The 16717-nt window shown below is 40.7% G+C and overlaps 1 protein-coding gene and 1 pseudogene across 2 annotated transcripts in view; one reads left to right on the plus strand and one right to left on the minus strand.

Annotated features, from left to right (window-relative positions):
- Positions 1-202: 202 nt before the first annotated feature.
- Positions 203-358, minus strand: LOC122910879 (annotated as a pseudogene).
- Positions 359-4856: 4498 nt separating this feature from the next.
- CD96 (CD96 molecule) overlaps positions 4857-16717 on the plus strand; it is a 93062-nt gene continuing 81201 nt past the window's right edge. For both annotated transcript variants that reach the window (XR_006384966.1, XM_044251362.1), the window contains exons 1-2: positions 4857-4994; positions 6895-7248. Coding sequence is in view for 1 of the 2 variants with exons in the window: in XM_044251362.1 (XP_044107297.1) it covers positions 4934-4994; positions 6895-7248 (415 nt within the window). In the remaining variant the exon portion in view is untranslated. The remainder of the gene's footprint in view (positions 4995-6894; positions 7249-16717) is intronic.

Raw genomic sequence — 16717 nt, forward strand, 5'->3', positions numbered from 1 at the left:
TCAACATTAATGAATTATGAGTGAGCTAGCATTAGCTTCCCAGGTCTTTGGCAAAACCAAGCTCTCTCTCCTTTGTCGGTGACCCTTTCTCTCTTTCCTTATTTTAGCTTGCCACTGAAAATTATTCAAAGGTTACTAACTATAATTATTCAATTGAATTTTTAAATTCTATTTCATAATGTAAAACATTAGGTAGAAATTTTATATTTATCTTACTTCAGAATTCTGTTTTGAACATCTATACAATAGAATCCCATGCAACTATTTCAAAAGAAGGAGATTTATCTTTGTTTTCAATTAGCAATAATCGCGCCTCGGATAAACCTCATTGGCTACGATACTGCCACTGCGCAAAGCTGTTTTATAACATGTATATGTCTGCAATATATTATGAAGTATAACAAAAGGGACAGGCTGGAGTGCATGTAGTAAACATAGTAAAAATAAATTTTCTTCATACATACATACATACATGTTTATGTAAAATCCAGGGAGATGTAAGACAAAAATAGAAATACTGGTAGTCTGTGGGTGGTTAGGATCCAGCTGATTTTTATTTTCTTTGTTAACCCTTTTAAAATGCATTGTGGTAATGAAAAGATATTGATGTTGTCATTGGAAAAGTGTATTACATTAAAATCAGTCTTTAATGGATGGCATTGAGCATGGTGGAAATGATGGTGACTAAATAGATTGTCATCTGCTGAAAGTGTCATGAAATTCTTTCTCTCCCATTAGAGGGCAATTCTTAAATCTCATAAAATCTGAGTGAAAACCAAAAGGGGGAACTTGCTTCTCATGAAGGTGGGGCCTCTACCTAACGGGCTGTCCCTCACTTTCCATCAAAGTCCAGTGATCCCTTGCTGCTTGGGGAGGCGGCTCTTCCATCAGGGACCCGTGACATTTAATCCATGACCCTTCTCCACGGTTTTACAGCCCTTACATCTTCTACAGTTTTTCATTTCTCCTCAGTCTGATGCATGAAACTTCCCGGCACATTTTTGATTCCCTGTCCAATTGGACACCAAGGCTTGCCTCCTCTTTCCTTGTAATGTCCGCACCCCCATCACACTCTGCCATAACGAATCAGTAGACTCTTGTCCTCTGATGCTTAAAGAAATGCAAGACCCCCAACAGGTCTTCCTCCTCTCTCTTCCCCCCTTATTTTATCCACAACTCCACTCAATTCATATTTCTAAAATGTTATTTTATATATGTTACTCTTTTGTTGAAAGACCTATAACATGAAGAAAAAATACAGCTCAGAATTCAAAGCCCTCCTCCATCTAATCTCACCCCTTGGACAGCTTTGTTTGGGCCCCAGCCCCTCAATAAAGCCTCTGTTCCATGATAACAACTGACTCACAGAGTTGGCCTTGAACTTAAGCAGTTCCAACTGATGGCTCTTAGTGTTTCCTGTGGTTGAAATGACTTACCTTGTGGTTTCCACCAAACTTGTCTTTACAGTAAGAAGCCAGGTTTAGGTTCCCTACTGACTTGATCCTTATACCTCTCCTCTCCTAAAATCCTGGGCTACCTACTCATTCAGTTCTGTGCCTTATGTTTCTTGACTCCTTTATGGTGTGCAGGGATGTTTCTCTTCAGCAAAATAATAAATGTGGTAAGAGCAAGAGTTGTGTTTCATCATTTACATTTTCAAATCACATAAAACTGGTGCACTTGAGTGGCTCAGTGTTAAACGTCTGACTCTTGATTTCAGCGCAGGTCATGATCTCAGGGTCCTGAGCCCTGCACAGGACTCCGCTCTGAGCTGTGGTCTGCTTGAGATTCTCTGTCTCTTGTTCCAGCCCTCTCTCTGCAGCCCTGCACCTGCCAGCTCTCTTACTCAAAAATAAATAAATAAATAAATAAATAATTACATAAAATTACCTATAATTATGCCTCTTCAGTAATCCCTTAAGGGTTGGCACTCAATAAATATCTCTTGATTAATTGAAACATTAAGCAGCATGTTTTCTAAGCATGCTGCATGTACAAGGGTGTAACACTACACTTTCGAATTTTTATATATAATAATGAAATAAAAATCCGAGACAAATCAGTAATACAAATCAGTAATAATGAGTTAACCTCTGTGCAAACCACAAATGTAAGTTTACCTTTTGCCCAACTTCCTCCTTCTGAAAATGTCCTTTTCTCATTGAGTGTCAGTGTTTAGATGAAGCATTTAAAAAGTTTGCTCAAAACACACAATTATGGCTTGCCTCCAGCAGAAATAATGCGTGCCCCTGGTTCTCTTTGTAAATAATTGAATTTGCCTCTGAAGTTCAAGAAGTTCAAGATTTCTTTGTGTGTGTGAAACGGACGGCTTCTGTTTTCTCTTTATATGCAGCCGACTCTAATCTGAGGCAGAAGAAATGCTGTGCAATTGGGATTTGGTGAGCAGGGAGGATAATAGAGATTTTCAAGACTTCCATAGAGGAGTTATTTTTAAGTACAGAGAATGTCTATCCCCATGCTGAAAGGGCCTTTAGAAAACGTTACTGGAATTGAAAAGCCGCGGGGGCAGTTCCCATCACCTGGGCGAACAGTGCCGGTCCGCAGGGCGTTGCTGCCCTCTGCTGCATGCACACGGGCATGGAGGGGCTGTCGCATGGGGCTTGCAGCTGGAGGACACCAGGTGTCTTCCATTAATATTCTGTGGGCATCTGCAATTTTTTCTTCTCTTAGAGCCTGGGTGAACTCCAATGGAGAGCTAGTCAAATCTGATGACTCTGGGCTGCAAAGGTTTCTAGCTCCAAAACCCACAGACCAAGCTCTCTAAGGCACACCCTGAGAGGACAGATATGCCTGGCTGCCCAACCCCAGTGGAAGGCAAGGATTTCAAGTGTCTGTAGCTCTGGAAAATAAGTGGTGTTTTCCCTTTTTCTGAATTTGAGGGATTTTTTTTTTAAGAGGTGTTTTAGTTTAAAGTACTAGGAGCATAACTTTTTCAAGAGGAGGTATTCTTAGAGAATTAATTAAGTTTAGATTTTTATGGATTTCATGTTGGTAAATCCTCTTAATAGGACTGGTGGAGTGAGGTGACCGAAGTCCTTCCCTGAGCTTGTCATGTGTCCCAGTGGAATGGGAACATGAACCTGCATATCAAGATCTCCTAGCCTATGTTTGCCACTATACGTCATCACTGTGATTTACTAGAATTTCCAGGGGTAAAGGGAAAGAGACGAAGGCAGTCAGAACAGGGACATCTTCTGAGTTTCAGTCAAAATCTTTGCGCTCCCCAGCCTCCCTGAAAGCATCCCTGTCAACATCACCTGGCCCAACACCTCTAGGGATCTGAAACTAAGTGTGGAGGTGGGCATGGGGGTGAGAATAAAGGTCTGAGGAGCCCTGAGCTAGGAAATAAGTAACTCCATCTTCTGGCCTTTGCAAGAAACATCATTAGCTTTGTGGTGAGAAATTGCAATGATAGTTGTCATGGCGAGTGTTCCCAGTGCTGGTGCAGAGGGTAGCCTGGTGTAGAGGGTGGAGGGTAGTCTGGACATCCAGGACGGAACCCCTGTTTCACCACAGTGCAAATCTCTGTTCTCCCAGCTAAATTCTGGTCTTCTAAATGGCAGAGGTAATGCCTTATGTCTTAGCATCGTCCATATTTCTCCCAAGTCCTCCTACAGGGACAGATCAGTATGTACAAGATAGATCAGTGTATCATGATGTCGTGATACATGATGACAATATACATGACAACAACTTGGCCAGAATTCTCTCTCCCCGAGACCCCCATAAAACAACGACCTTAGGAACACAGCTCCGCCATCTCATGTGTCTTTAGGCTTGCTGGCTGCTGCCCTATTGTGGTAGTGAAATCAGGGTCACAGAATATTTCACCAATGGTTCATATGGTTGTGTGTAAACACATGTATTTCTTTGGTCTTATTCTTTGTCCATCAACCCTATGCTGTAGTCCTCAGCCCAATGCTTGTTCTCTTAAGGTTGAAAGGTTATTTTGTATCAAGCTAGAAAAACCAGTATGTGTATCTTACCTGGTGAGGAAGCCATCATATACGAGGAGTTGCCTCCCTAAACCCCAGTCTCAGTCCTCTGTAAATGGAAGTGACGGGGCAGATATCCCAGGCCTAGTAGCTGGCTGAGGTAAGAGGTTCTCTGCCTTTGGATTCAGATTGTTTCAGCCTTACTCTCTCTGGTTTTTGGCCGAGACACAGACAGGTGCTTCTGCTGTCAGAAGAAAGAAAGAAAAAAAAAAAAAATCCTCCAGCTGCTGGAGTGAGAGATTCCCCTGTCTCACCTCCAGCCTAACCCAGATGAGGGTTGGAAAAGGAGCCCTCCCTTCTCAACACCCCTCCCCCCCACCCAGGAAATGTGGACTTTCCTGCATTAGGTGTCACAATAAAATTCGGTTTGATAGCTGATGTTACCCTCTGTTACTTTTCAGATTTTATTAAAATTAAGTGTGTTAATTCTTTGTTCTTTCACCCAGGAGCCATTCTGGAAAGAAAACATATTTTAAAAGTGAACAGAAAAACTGTTGTGAAAGACACGAAGCTCACATTTGTTAAATGACTTCGTGTTCTTGAAAAGAAATGTCTAAAAAGCACATTATGAATCGCTCTGCATGATTTCCTTTGTTTGGATTTTAGAAGCAGCATGAGTGACACAGAGATCCTGAAGGAGAGAATCTTTGGATCCTGAGAAGTCTTTTAATGAAGGTGATACACAAAATTTCAGAGAACAGTTTCAACATTGTTCTGGTGAAGGTTATACTTAGCTCTGAACCACATTACTTTCCTGTCTACGTTTCATTTCCTGGGGTCTTGCCAAGTGATAAACAGACCCAGGCGTGCAGGAGGTTTGGGGTTTTTCTGCACAAATAGGGGAGCTGGTGTTTGCTTCAAGGCATCAGTTGACATCCATGATCATGGAAATGCTGGCATAAGGCCTTTAGGAGACGATGGAGAAAAAATGGACCTACTGTGCTGTCTGTTCCATCATCCAGATACATTTTGTCAGGGGTAAGGCTTCTGGTTGTCCTGTCTTGTCAGATCGGCTGCTTTGGGGTGAGTGGGGCCTCTGTTCATTTAAAATGGGGTGAGGCTGCTGACATTGATCACCAAAGGCAGATAGATCATTGCTAAGGTTTTCAGTTACAAATTTAAGTGGCAGCTATCGGAGAGATATTGGGGTCTAGAAATGATTACTAATGAACACTAAAAACGAGAAGGGAATGAGTGGTTTGTGCCACTGCTCTGAGACATTTTCACCCATTTCCTTCCTAAGAGGATCTCTAGAGTAACTGGAAACTATGCTTCTTGGAAATGAAATGCTCTCTCCATGGTCGTCAGAACAGCTCCTGAATTCTAAAAAAAATCACAAAGCCACCAGTGCTGTGGGATCCCTGCTCAACTTTTCTCTCTCTCGAGGATCCTTTTTCTTTTGTATATAACAAGTATTACTCCTCCAAATATGAATGTCTTTGGGATTTAAACATATGTTGAATTTTAATGAGGCATGTGTAGGTATGGACCTGGAAGACAAAGTAGGGTCCTTACAACACTGGGAACCGGTTCCTTTAGGGCATATTTAAAAATAGCGGGAGGAAAGATTAGTTCTGCATTCCATAGCATGGGGGAATTATGGAGAGTCCGAGTGTCTTAAGAATTAACTATGCTTTACAGATAGAGCTACAAAGATCTTAAGGAGAATTTCTAAATCAAAGGAGACTTTGGAATACAATGCAGTGGATAGAATCAGAGGCATATTATCAGGCAGAGGAGAGCTTACAGGGAACGACATTAAACTGTACTAACCTCTGCCTACCCAAACTTTTGAATCCATGAAAGTGTAATAATTCCCATTTGTCAAGTACCTTAGAGAGCCTTGTTTCTTCTCCGTTGCTTGTCATCTTTTTATCTTTTTCCTTTGTGAGCTTCAGTGGTACTTGTCATAATAATATATCATTCCTGGAACAGTGTTCCATTAACGCTAAAATGGAGGCCTCCACTAGTGAAGGCATGTCAAAGGCTCAATGCTTAACATATTTTAAGTGTCTTGTACTATGTGGTCAGAAAGCTGATGGGAGAGGATCTTCTTCTGTTATGTCTAATATTTCAAAGTGTTGATGATAGAGGATGCTGACCGTAGTTTATCTTCAGTGGAAACTCTACCTGAGGTATTTTCTCCCTTTCTCCCCTCAGGAGCTCTAACTGCATGGACATGGAGGTCTTTTTTATCTTCATAGTGAATGTCAAATTTCTTACTCTTCTCAACCAATTTGGGAGGCAGTTGGGTTGTTATGAAGGTTAGAGAAAGAGCACAGACTTTAGGCAACCAAATGCATGTTCTTTTAATGAGGTGTGACTTGAAGCTAGTCACTTAATCACCCTGTGCCTCAGTTTCCACTTTGATAGAGTTTTAACATCATTCTGTGGTACGTGAGGAGGATTAAATGAAATGGCCTATGGAAAACATCTTGTGAACATAGATTTTTGAAAACAGCCCTACACATATCAGTTATTTTTTCAGTTTCAGAAAATATTATTGGTGTGTTATATGCAGCTCAAAAAAAATCAATAATACTCATTGTAAAAGTCGTTGTTTGCTGGTGGACTTCAATTTCTAGATAGGCTTAATTTTATTCACAGGTGGTAAGAGAACTTAAATTATCCTTTGGACAGCCCAACAGACAAAAGAAAGGACTATCTCTCTAGAGTCCTTAAGCAAATGCCTCCTCATTTGTACTGAGACTCTGCTCCTTTATGGGGATCATGCACTGGCTCCCTCCTATGTGTAAGGGAGCCGGAGAGAAAGTTTCTTAGTTTCTCTCTCACCTCACCAAAGTGACCAAGGTTTAATTAAATAAGAGTCATCCCACATGAATCATGTAAGCGAATGGCTCATGTCCTTCCTTTTCAGGCGTATGGGAAAAAGCAACCAGTACAGAAAACATGTATGCTTCCCCTGGCTCTGATGTCAACCTGACCTGTCAAACGTGGAAGAAAGGCTTCTTGGTGCAGATGCAGTGGTCCAAGGTCACTGATAAGTTGGATCTGATTGCCCTTTATCATCCTCAGTATGGCTTTCACTGTAGTAATGGTGGTCCCTGTGAGTCACTGGTGACTTTTACAGAAACTCCCGGAAATGTGTCCACGTGGACTCTGCACTTAAAGAACGTGTCATCCTCGCTTACTGGGAAGTATGAGTGTAGCTTTACTCTGTATCCAGAGGGTTTTCGGACTAAAATCTACAACCTACTCCTTCAGACAAATGGTAAGCATAACTGTAGAGGGAAAGGAGCACATACTGTCACTCGGCTCTCACTCATTCGACAGATGTGTCTTATGCACCAAGTGTGTGTGAGACATGGTGCTAAGTACAGAGGTTGGGCAGAAAGAGGTATTGCCCAGAAAGGAAGACAGAAATTCATCACATAATTCCACAAATAAATGTAAAATTGCAACAGTGACAAGTGTAAAGGATAAGTGATAAAGGTCTTGTGAAAGAGCATGTGATAAGGGCCAGGGAAATTGACCCTGAGAAAGCAACACAGGAGCAGAAGTCTGAAGAAAGGGTAGACATGAACACCATTTAGGAGGTGGGAAGTTTGTGAGTGATCCAGGGGGAGGGAACAGCTTGTGAGAGGGGCTTTGTAGTGTTTGAGGACATGAGAAAATGCCAGTGGGGCTGCAGCACAGAGGTTAAGGGATGAGGTGGGAGACATGGCAAGGACCAGATCATGTCAGATCTTGTCAGCCATATTTGAAGTTTTGATTTTTATCTAAGAGCCATAGGAAGACATTGAAGTGTTCACAACAAAAGGATGGCATGACATTTATAGCCTGGTTGTACTTGTGTCAGAAAAAGATCGTGCCGGCTTCAGTAGGAGAATAGAACAAAAGTGGGCAAGAAGGAAATGATGGGATCGAGCTAGGAGACAGTCCCAATAGCCCAGAGGAGACAGAGTGATAGTTTGGGTAGACATAGAAAGAAACAACAAATTGAATGCTTTGGGCATAAAATAGGTGTGACTTGCTAATAGAGTGGATATAGGACAATGGTAGTATGAAGGAAGGGGAGAGAAAAATTCAAGGTGACGTGGGAGGAGGTGCCATTCATTGAAGGTATAGGGAGCAGAGCATGTTTGTGGGGGGATATATGCAAGTGGCTTTGGGTATATGTCCTATTTAGTATTGGGCAGGCAAAGGCACCAAGGAGGCTGCTGGACAGGTAGCATTCACACATACGTGCCTTAGAGGGCTGCATTTGGAGGAGGAATCCTAGGCTTAAGTTCTAGCTCCTTTCTGGACAGAAATAAATTTCACCCGGGGACTGTCACGTACATTCTCCAAGCCCATCTGGAAAATGATGATAATAATGCCTACCCTAAATTAGTTGGTCCTACAGTAAATGATTTCCATTTATACTAATGGAAAAGAATGAAAATGAAGGCCAACAAATGGAAAATGCACTGGAAATGAAATGTTTTTAAGTCAGGGGAAAAGTGGCCTGGTAATGTAAGAGAAAAACAACAAAAATTAACTCATGAAGGCTGTGCTAAAAGAGGCACAGGACTGCCCAAATCAGGCCACAGGGATGGATTTATTACCTCCTCTCCATGTCTTATCAAGAGATAAGACCAAGGTGTTGGAACAGTCCATCTGGAGACCGGGAGGTCCTCCACCACTACTTTACGATGCCCTATTCCCATTGCTGTTTTCCAGGAAAAAAGAAACACTTGAGTTCAAATTGGGGGTGGCATGGGGCAGGGTGGAACAAAGAGAAATAAGGAGACCTGCATAGAACAGCGCTTTGCTACACATACTTTGGAGACAGCGACCTGGATTTGAGTGTTGGCTCTGTTGTCTACTATATATACATTTCATCTTTGTCAAGTTATTACAAGTCTCTATGCTTTTGTTTTCTTATATAACAGATATGGATAATTATAGTACCTCCTTTATAGGTACCATTATTTTAATGATTAAATGGGATAATTTGGGTAAAGCACTTAGCATAGTTCCTGCCGGAGAGTCAGAGTTTGGAAAAGGGTAGTTTTCATTAAGAAGAGTAATAATGATAATGTGTGAACTCTATTTATCAGTTCTTATTTAAAATGAGTCCTCCTCCCTCTTTTTTTTATATTTTCCTGCTACGGAACCCAGTGGAACATTGAACATACATTAGCACAGGTACACGGTGACCTTGGCTTTAGATAAAGTTTTTGTACCTTTTGCCTAAATCTGTAAAATGTACTATCGCACCTCTGAGGATCCAAAGCCTCCCCTGAGAACTGGCAAGATGGATTGATGTTCCCTCTAGTAAATAAGGGATAGGGGACAGCTCAGCATGTGGACAGCACTGGAGAAGAGGTAGTACGTTACCCGGAAAGGAGAGTGGCATTGCCTTTAAGGAAGGCATATTTCTTAAGATAAAGGGCAACTCAAAGAAGGCAAGTTTAGCTTTTAAACACTGCAAATCTCTGGAGAGGCAGAAGCCATGTCTACACGTTTTGTGGTTAGAAATTCTCCAGTCTTCTGATTGTAACTCTGCTGCTTGTCAGCTGCACCAGATTGAAAAAAAGAAATGGCCTCAATATTAAAGAAATAGTTCTAATATTGGGTACTGAGTACAAAGAGAGCAACATACGAAAGAGCAAAACAGAGAGGGAAAAAACATCCTTCATTACAGAGTGACCAAAAGTGTAAGCCTGGTGGAGAGTGAAAGGGTAGACACTTAACTCAGATGAGGCAGTTGCCATTCAAAAGCCCTGTCAAGTCCCTGCCCCAATGACACATCTCTTCCCCCATTATTCCTTTGATCTTCCCTCTCTTCTTCTTCTCATTTGTGCCATTTCCCTTGTATACCCCTGGGAGATCTTCAGGTTCACGAGCTAGGTGGGTAAGCAAAGCACACACGAAGTGTAAACACTTACGAAGCACATGAACAGAGGCAAATTGAGATGGTGTAGAAGAATCTAAATAGAAAATCTGGAGGACTGTAGGTGGTAGGGACCGCTTGTCTCCTTTCTCTTGTCCTCTGAGCCATTCTCCTCCCCGTCTGTTCATAAAACAGTATCTGTCCCCGTGTTCTGGAAGGCCTGAGAAGGGATTCTGTTCTCTTTTCACAGTATTTTGTTCCTTTGTGTGAGGTGGTGCTCTGAGGCTGCAGATGAGAAATTATAATGAACACTTGGGCTTTGCTTCTTTTTCATTTTCACCTGACAGCGTTTCCTCCTGGGTTAGCTTTCGAGTTACCCTGAGACATGCAGTTTTCTGAGTTAAACCCTGAGTTGCTATAATTAATCCAGGTTTCCTGGATTTTGTTTTCTTATATAAGTGCCTGAGATTGTAGAATTTTTGATATATTTTAAAATTTGAAGCTACTAGTTTCTGTTATTAAAGTGCAACGTGATTCTAATTTCCCAGATCATGAAAAAGCCTTAGAGGGCCATTAACATTGTGACTGGAAGCAGTAGGAGGGGAAGAAGTAATGGTAATACAAGGACGAGGAGGTAGATAATAAAGTAGTATAGAATAGGATAAAAGAACTATTATATTACTAGTAATGGAATATATAATCTTGATAACATAATCTTGGTAATTCGACTACTCTGTCTAGAGGCATAATGTGCTCTTTGACTCTCTTCCAGTTTTATTGAGAATATAGTTGACATATGATATTGTATTTGTTTTAAGTGTGCAACAGATGATTTGATACTATATACATCTCATGAAATGATCACCACAATAAGTTTAGTTAATATCCATCACCTCACAGAGTTAATTTTTTTTTCTTGTGATGAGAACTTTTAAGATTTACTCTCTTAGCAACTTTCAAACATATGATATAGTATTGTTAACTTTAGTCACCCAGCTGTATGTTTTAGTTCCAGAATTTATATATCTTATAACTGGAAGTTTGTACCTTTTGACCTTCTTCACCCATTTCACCCCCATACCCACCTCTGGCAACTGCCAACCTGTTCTCTATACCAATGAATTCATTTTGTTTTGTTTTTAAAGTTCCACATAGAAATGAAATCAGAGGATTTGTCTTTCTTTTGTTCATGTAGTATAATGCCTTCAAGATCCATACATGTTGTCACAAATGGCAGGATTTCCATTTTTTTAAATTAATGAATACTATTTCCTTGTATATTAGAATATTTTCTTTATCCATTCATCCACTGGTGGACACTTGAGTTGTTTCTGTCTTAGCTATTGTAAATAGTGCTGCAGTGAACATGGGGATGCATATATCTTTTCAAGGTGGTGATTTTATTTTCTTTAGATATATACCTAGAAGTAGAAATGCTGGATCATATGGTAGTCCTGATTTTATTTTATTTTTTTAAAGATTTTATTTATTTGTTTGAGGGAAAGAGAGAATCTTCAAGCAGACTCCCCAGTGAGTGAGGTGCCCAAGGCTGGGCTCCATCCTACCACCCTTGAGATCATGACCTGAGCCAAAACCAAGAGCCAGAAGCTTAATTGACTGAGCCACCCACGTGCCCTGATAATTCTATTTTTAATTTTCTGAGGAGCCTCCATACTGTTTTCCAGAGTGGCTGCACCAGTTTGCATTTCCACCAACAATGCACAAGTGCTGCCTCTTCTCCATATCTTTTCCAGTATTTGTTAACTTACCTTTTTGATAATATTCATTTTAGCAGGTGTGAGGTGACATTGTTGTTTTGATTTGCATTTCTCTGTTTAGTAATGGGGAGGCCTTTTCCTTGCCTATTGGATACTTGGATATCTTTTTTTTTTTTTAAAGATTTTATTTATTTATTTGACAGAAATCACAAGTAGGCAGAGAGGCAGGCAAAGAGAGAAGGGGAGGCAGGCTCCCCGCCAAGCAGAGAACCCAATGCGGGGTTCGATCCCAGGACCCTGGGATCATTACCTGAGCCAAAGGCAGAGGCTTTAACCTACTAAGCCACCCAGGCGCCCCTGGATACTTGGTTGGATATCTTACTTGGAAAAGTGTCTGATCAATTTCTCTGGCCATTTTTAATTTGGATTGTTTGTTTTGTTACTGTTGAGTTGTATGACTTGTTTCTATATTTTGGATATTAACCCCTTATCAGATAAGTGATTTATAAATATTTTCTCCCATTCCATAGGTTGCCTTTTCACTTTATTGATGTTTTCCTTTGCTGGGAAGAAGCTTTTTAGTTTGATACAGTCCCATTGCTTATTTTTGCTTTTTTTGCCTTTGGTTTTGGTGTCAAATCCAAAAAACCATTGCCAAGGCCAAAAAAATCATTGCTCCTATATTTTCTACTACAAGTGTTATGGTTTGGAGCTTTACGTTCAAGTTTTTAATCCATTTTGATTTGAGCTTTATGTAGGGTGGAAGACAGGAGTCCAGTTTCATTCTTTTGCATGCAGCTATCCCATTTCCCCAACATCATTGATCAAAGAGACTACACTTTCCCCATTGTGTCTTCTTGGCTCCTTTCATAATAATATTGTTATGAATTAATTGATCCTACATGTGGGTTTATTTCTGGGCACTCTGTTTCACTGATGTATGTGTCAATTTTATAGCCTGGTTTGTTCTTGAGCTTGAATGCTGGCTCTTCTTAAATTCTTGTATTCAATCTTTAGCCAACAAATATTTTTGAGTGCTTAAAATACAGGGACACAATCCAGACATGACTCTGTCATCAGGAATCATGAAGTCCAATGGGAAGAGACAAAATAACCAAATAAACAAACAAAGGCCAAATTGCAACAGTGAAAAGTGCTCTTGCAGTTAGAAAGTAGTGTTTTGAGAAGATGTAATAGGTAAATCAGGAACAGTTTCCTGGGGAAGTGATGCTGAGCAGGAATTAACTAGATAAATATGGTGAAGTCAGCTTTACATAAAACAGGATGTGTAAAGGCTCTGTGGTGGTTAGGAGATATCACAAGTATGGGGGGTTTTAAAAGGTATGGCTTGAGCAGAAGGATTAAAAGGGAAGCCTTTGAAGAAGAGGCTAGTTAGAAACTTAAGTTTTACCTTTATCCTAGGAGGTATGGAAACTAATTGGAAGGTAGTTGTTGAATTTTTTGAATTTTGCATTTCAAAAAGATCTTTATTGCAAGATTATAGAGAATTGATTGAGAAAAGATAGAGAGGACAATATAGATAAGTTAAGACAGGACAGAAATCTAAGCGAGATAACATTGAGTAGAGTGGCAGTGAAGTACCTGGGGAGAAGTGTTCAAATTAGAAATATATTTAAGAGATTCACCCTACAGGATGTGGTGTTGGATTGCATGCGTGGAATGAGGAACAAAAAGCAGTTTCAACAATGATGCTTTGGTTTTGAGTGTGTGGAACAGGAAAAAATGGGCGCATGACTCCTTATGTTAGGAAAAACTGGAGGACAATCCAATCATGCAGGGGTTGTTTGGAGTTTGACTGAATTTGATTTTGTACATGTTGAGTTGCATGGGAAGTTGACACATTGAGGAGATAAGGAAAAAGATATACAACTCTTGTTCTAGAAGTGAGGTTTAAGCCCAAGTTACCAATTGGTGAACTATATGAGTATATGCTAACTGAGGTTTGGGGAGTGAAAGAGCTCATATAGGCAGAGAAAATCAAGTGAGAAAAGCAATGTAGCCCTTCAGCTGAGATAGATGGAGAAAGACAAATCTTCCAAGGATTAGAAGAGAGACTCAAGAGGCAGCGGTAAAACCGGGAGAGAATTTGGCTCACAAAAAAACTAGAATGATAATATTTCCTGAAAGGAGTAACTATCAATTCTGATGTTTCTGAAAGGACAGCATGGTTATTGCATTATATTTAGGAACAAGGATGTTACTGATCACCTTAACAGAGTCTGTTTCTGTGGCACGGAAGAGAGATGGAAGTCAGACTCGGGGGAACACAGGAGTGAGTAGGAGGCAAGGAAATGGAGACAACAAATGTCAACACAACTTCTAAGAAGTCTGTCAGGAGTAAGGGGAATGGTATGAGTGCTCAAATGAGGGTTTGCATCAGCGTTGTGCGGTAGTGGGTTGATTTTAATTAATGCAAGATGCCTGGCTAAGCTTCAAAACCAAGTCAGAGTTGAAAGAGAGTGGTTAAATAAACCATAGTAAAACTACAATAAATAAACTAAGGTTTCTGAGAATATAGGGTCAATGAGATCTATAACATCAGTACTATGGGGATCCTAAAATTAGACAAAAGGACAGTTTTTAAAAATTATATAACAGGGGGCGCCTGGGTGGCTCAGTGGGTTAAAGCCTCTGCCTTCGGCTCAGGTCATGATCTCAGGGTCCTGGGATCGAGCCCCACGTCGGGCTCTCTGCTCAGCGGGGAGCCTGCTTCTTCATCTCTCTCTCTCTGTCTGCCTCTCTGCCTACTTGTGATCTCTCTCTCTGTCAAAATAAATAAATAAAATCTTTATTAAAATTATATAACAGGAAGAAGGAAATTGGAATAAGTGCATATGATGAGGGCGGTGCCCTCTTCTATTTTCTCTAAAATAGGAAACATGGGGCACCTGGGTGGCACAGCTGGTTAAACATCCAACTCTTGGTTTCAGCTCAGGTTGTGATCTCGGGGTCATGAAATGGAGGCCCTGCATCTGATTCCAGTTGGTGCGGAGTCTGCTGGGGATACTCTCTCTCTCTCCCACTGCCCCTCCTGCTTGTTCTCCATCTCTTCTCTCTCTCTCTCTTTCTCTCTCTCTCTCATAAATAAATCTTCAAAAATAAATCAATTAAATTAAATGAAATAGGATACAAAGTTATCTTCAAGTAGAGGGAGGGGAGGAGTCTTCAGAAAAGAGATTGGCCAAAGTTTGAAATCACTTCTATGAATAGAGGAAAAATAAGGTAACTAGGTAAATGTATTTGGATTTTCAGTTAGTGTTGACTGTACATGTGAGTATGGTAAGAAATTGTAGTGAAGACAATTTCCTTTCACCGGTAGTGCTTGGCTGCTTGGGTCTGGGCATTAAAAAGCAGATAGCTGGAGTTAACTATTGGATTCCCTATATATTAGCGAGGGGTGAGAGGAAAGAGCCAAGGGATTTGGGATATTAGCAAGAATGTTACTGTAATGATAGACTGTGGATCTTTTCTAGATAATAAGGGATGTAAAGCAAAGAAAGCTCATGGATTGGGAGAAAGTAGAAATCAACTCATTTAAAGACTGAATGAGGACAAAGAACAGTTGAGACAAAATTGGTTGCACAAAACAACCAGCAGGAGTGTTTGTAGGTTTGTAGTGATTTTGTAGGTGGAACAGTTAGGTGTGGCCAGAGATTCCAAACGGGATCATGACAGTGGACAGCAGAAATGGAGTGGAGGGCGCCTGGGTGGCTCAGTGGGTTAAGCCGCTGCCTTCGGCTCAGGTCATGATCTCAGGGTCCTGGGATCGAGTCCCGCATCGGGCTCTCTGCTCGGCAGGGAGCCTGCTTCCTCCTCTCTCTCTCTGCCTGCCTCTCTGCCTACTTGTGATCTCTATCTGTCAAATAAATAAGATCTTTAAAAAAAAAAAAAAAAAAAAGAAATGGAGTGGAGACAGTGGGGATAACAGTGGCAGACTGAGGGGCTGGGTGGTGGATGGGCAATGGCACGGTAACTTGAAATCACTCGGGAATGTATCAAGGTTGCAAACTGGATAACGGAGATCTTCAAAGAATAATGGATGAGGATTGGGACATCAGAGTGGGAGCTGACAAACTTGAAGGACCACATAGCAAATAGTTCAGGCTTTGTCCATACAGCCTGTACAACCTTTGTCAAAACTGTTCAACTCTGCTGTAGCATGAAAGTACTTGCAGTCAATATGTAAGCTAAGGGGCCTGGCTGTGTTGCTGCAGAACTTGATTTACCAAAGCAGCCACCAGATTTGACCCACAGGCCATAGTTTGTTACAGTCACCGAATAAGAGCATAATAGCAGTGAATCTGGAGAGAGAAGGATTAGTTTTTCTCAAAGTATGTTACCTATAGCTGGCAATACTCAAGATGATTTCAGATGATTCATGAAAAGATTTCAAAACCTCTAATTGTGGAAAGTTTCAAACATGCAAAATTATATATTATAGTATAATGATCTCCCACAGAGTAAACATGCAACTTCAGTCATTATTAACTCACAGTCTTGTTTCATTTACCCTTAGCAACTACCACCTCCCAGATTAAACTGTTCCAAAATATCTTATTTATTTTAGAATGATTCCTTGAAAGCTAAAAATGATGTATATGTATAAAACCATGATACCACTACCAGAACTAAAAATAACTAGTAAATTCTTAATACCATGAAATATCCAGTTGACCTCATAGTTGTTATTTTTATATTTTGGCTATTTAAATTGGATTCACAACAATTCAAAGTACTGTGATAATTTGAAAACTCGCTTTTTTAAAATTTTAATTTAATTTTTTAAATTTATTTTTTAAAGATTTTATTTATTTCTTTGACAGAGAAAGACACAGCGAGAGAGGAAACACAAGCAGGGGGAGTGGGAGAAGGAGAAGCAGGGTTCCTGCTGAGCAGGAAGCCTGATGCAGGGCTCAACCCCAGGGTTCTGGGATCATGACCTGAGCCCAAGGCAGCCTCCAAGCCAACTGAGCCACCCAGGCACCCCTCTTGTATTTTTTTTTTAAAGATTTTATTTATTTATTTTAGAAAGATAGAGAGCATGTGCGTAGGGGTAAGAGGCAGAGGGAGAGGGAGAAGCAGACTCCCTGCTAAGTGGAGAGCAGGACACCCCAAAATTCCCT

This window comes from Neovison vison, chromosome 6, assembly GCF_020171115.1.
Source record: "Neovison vison isolate M4711 chromosome 6, ASM_NN_V1, whole genome shotgun sequence".
Lineage (NCBI taxonomy): Eukaryota > Metazoa > Chordata > Mammalia > Carnivora > Mustelidae > Neogale > Neogale vison.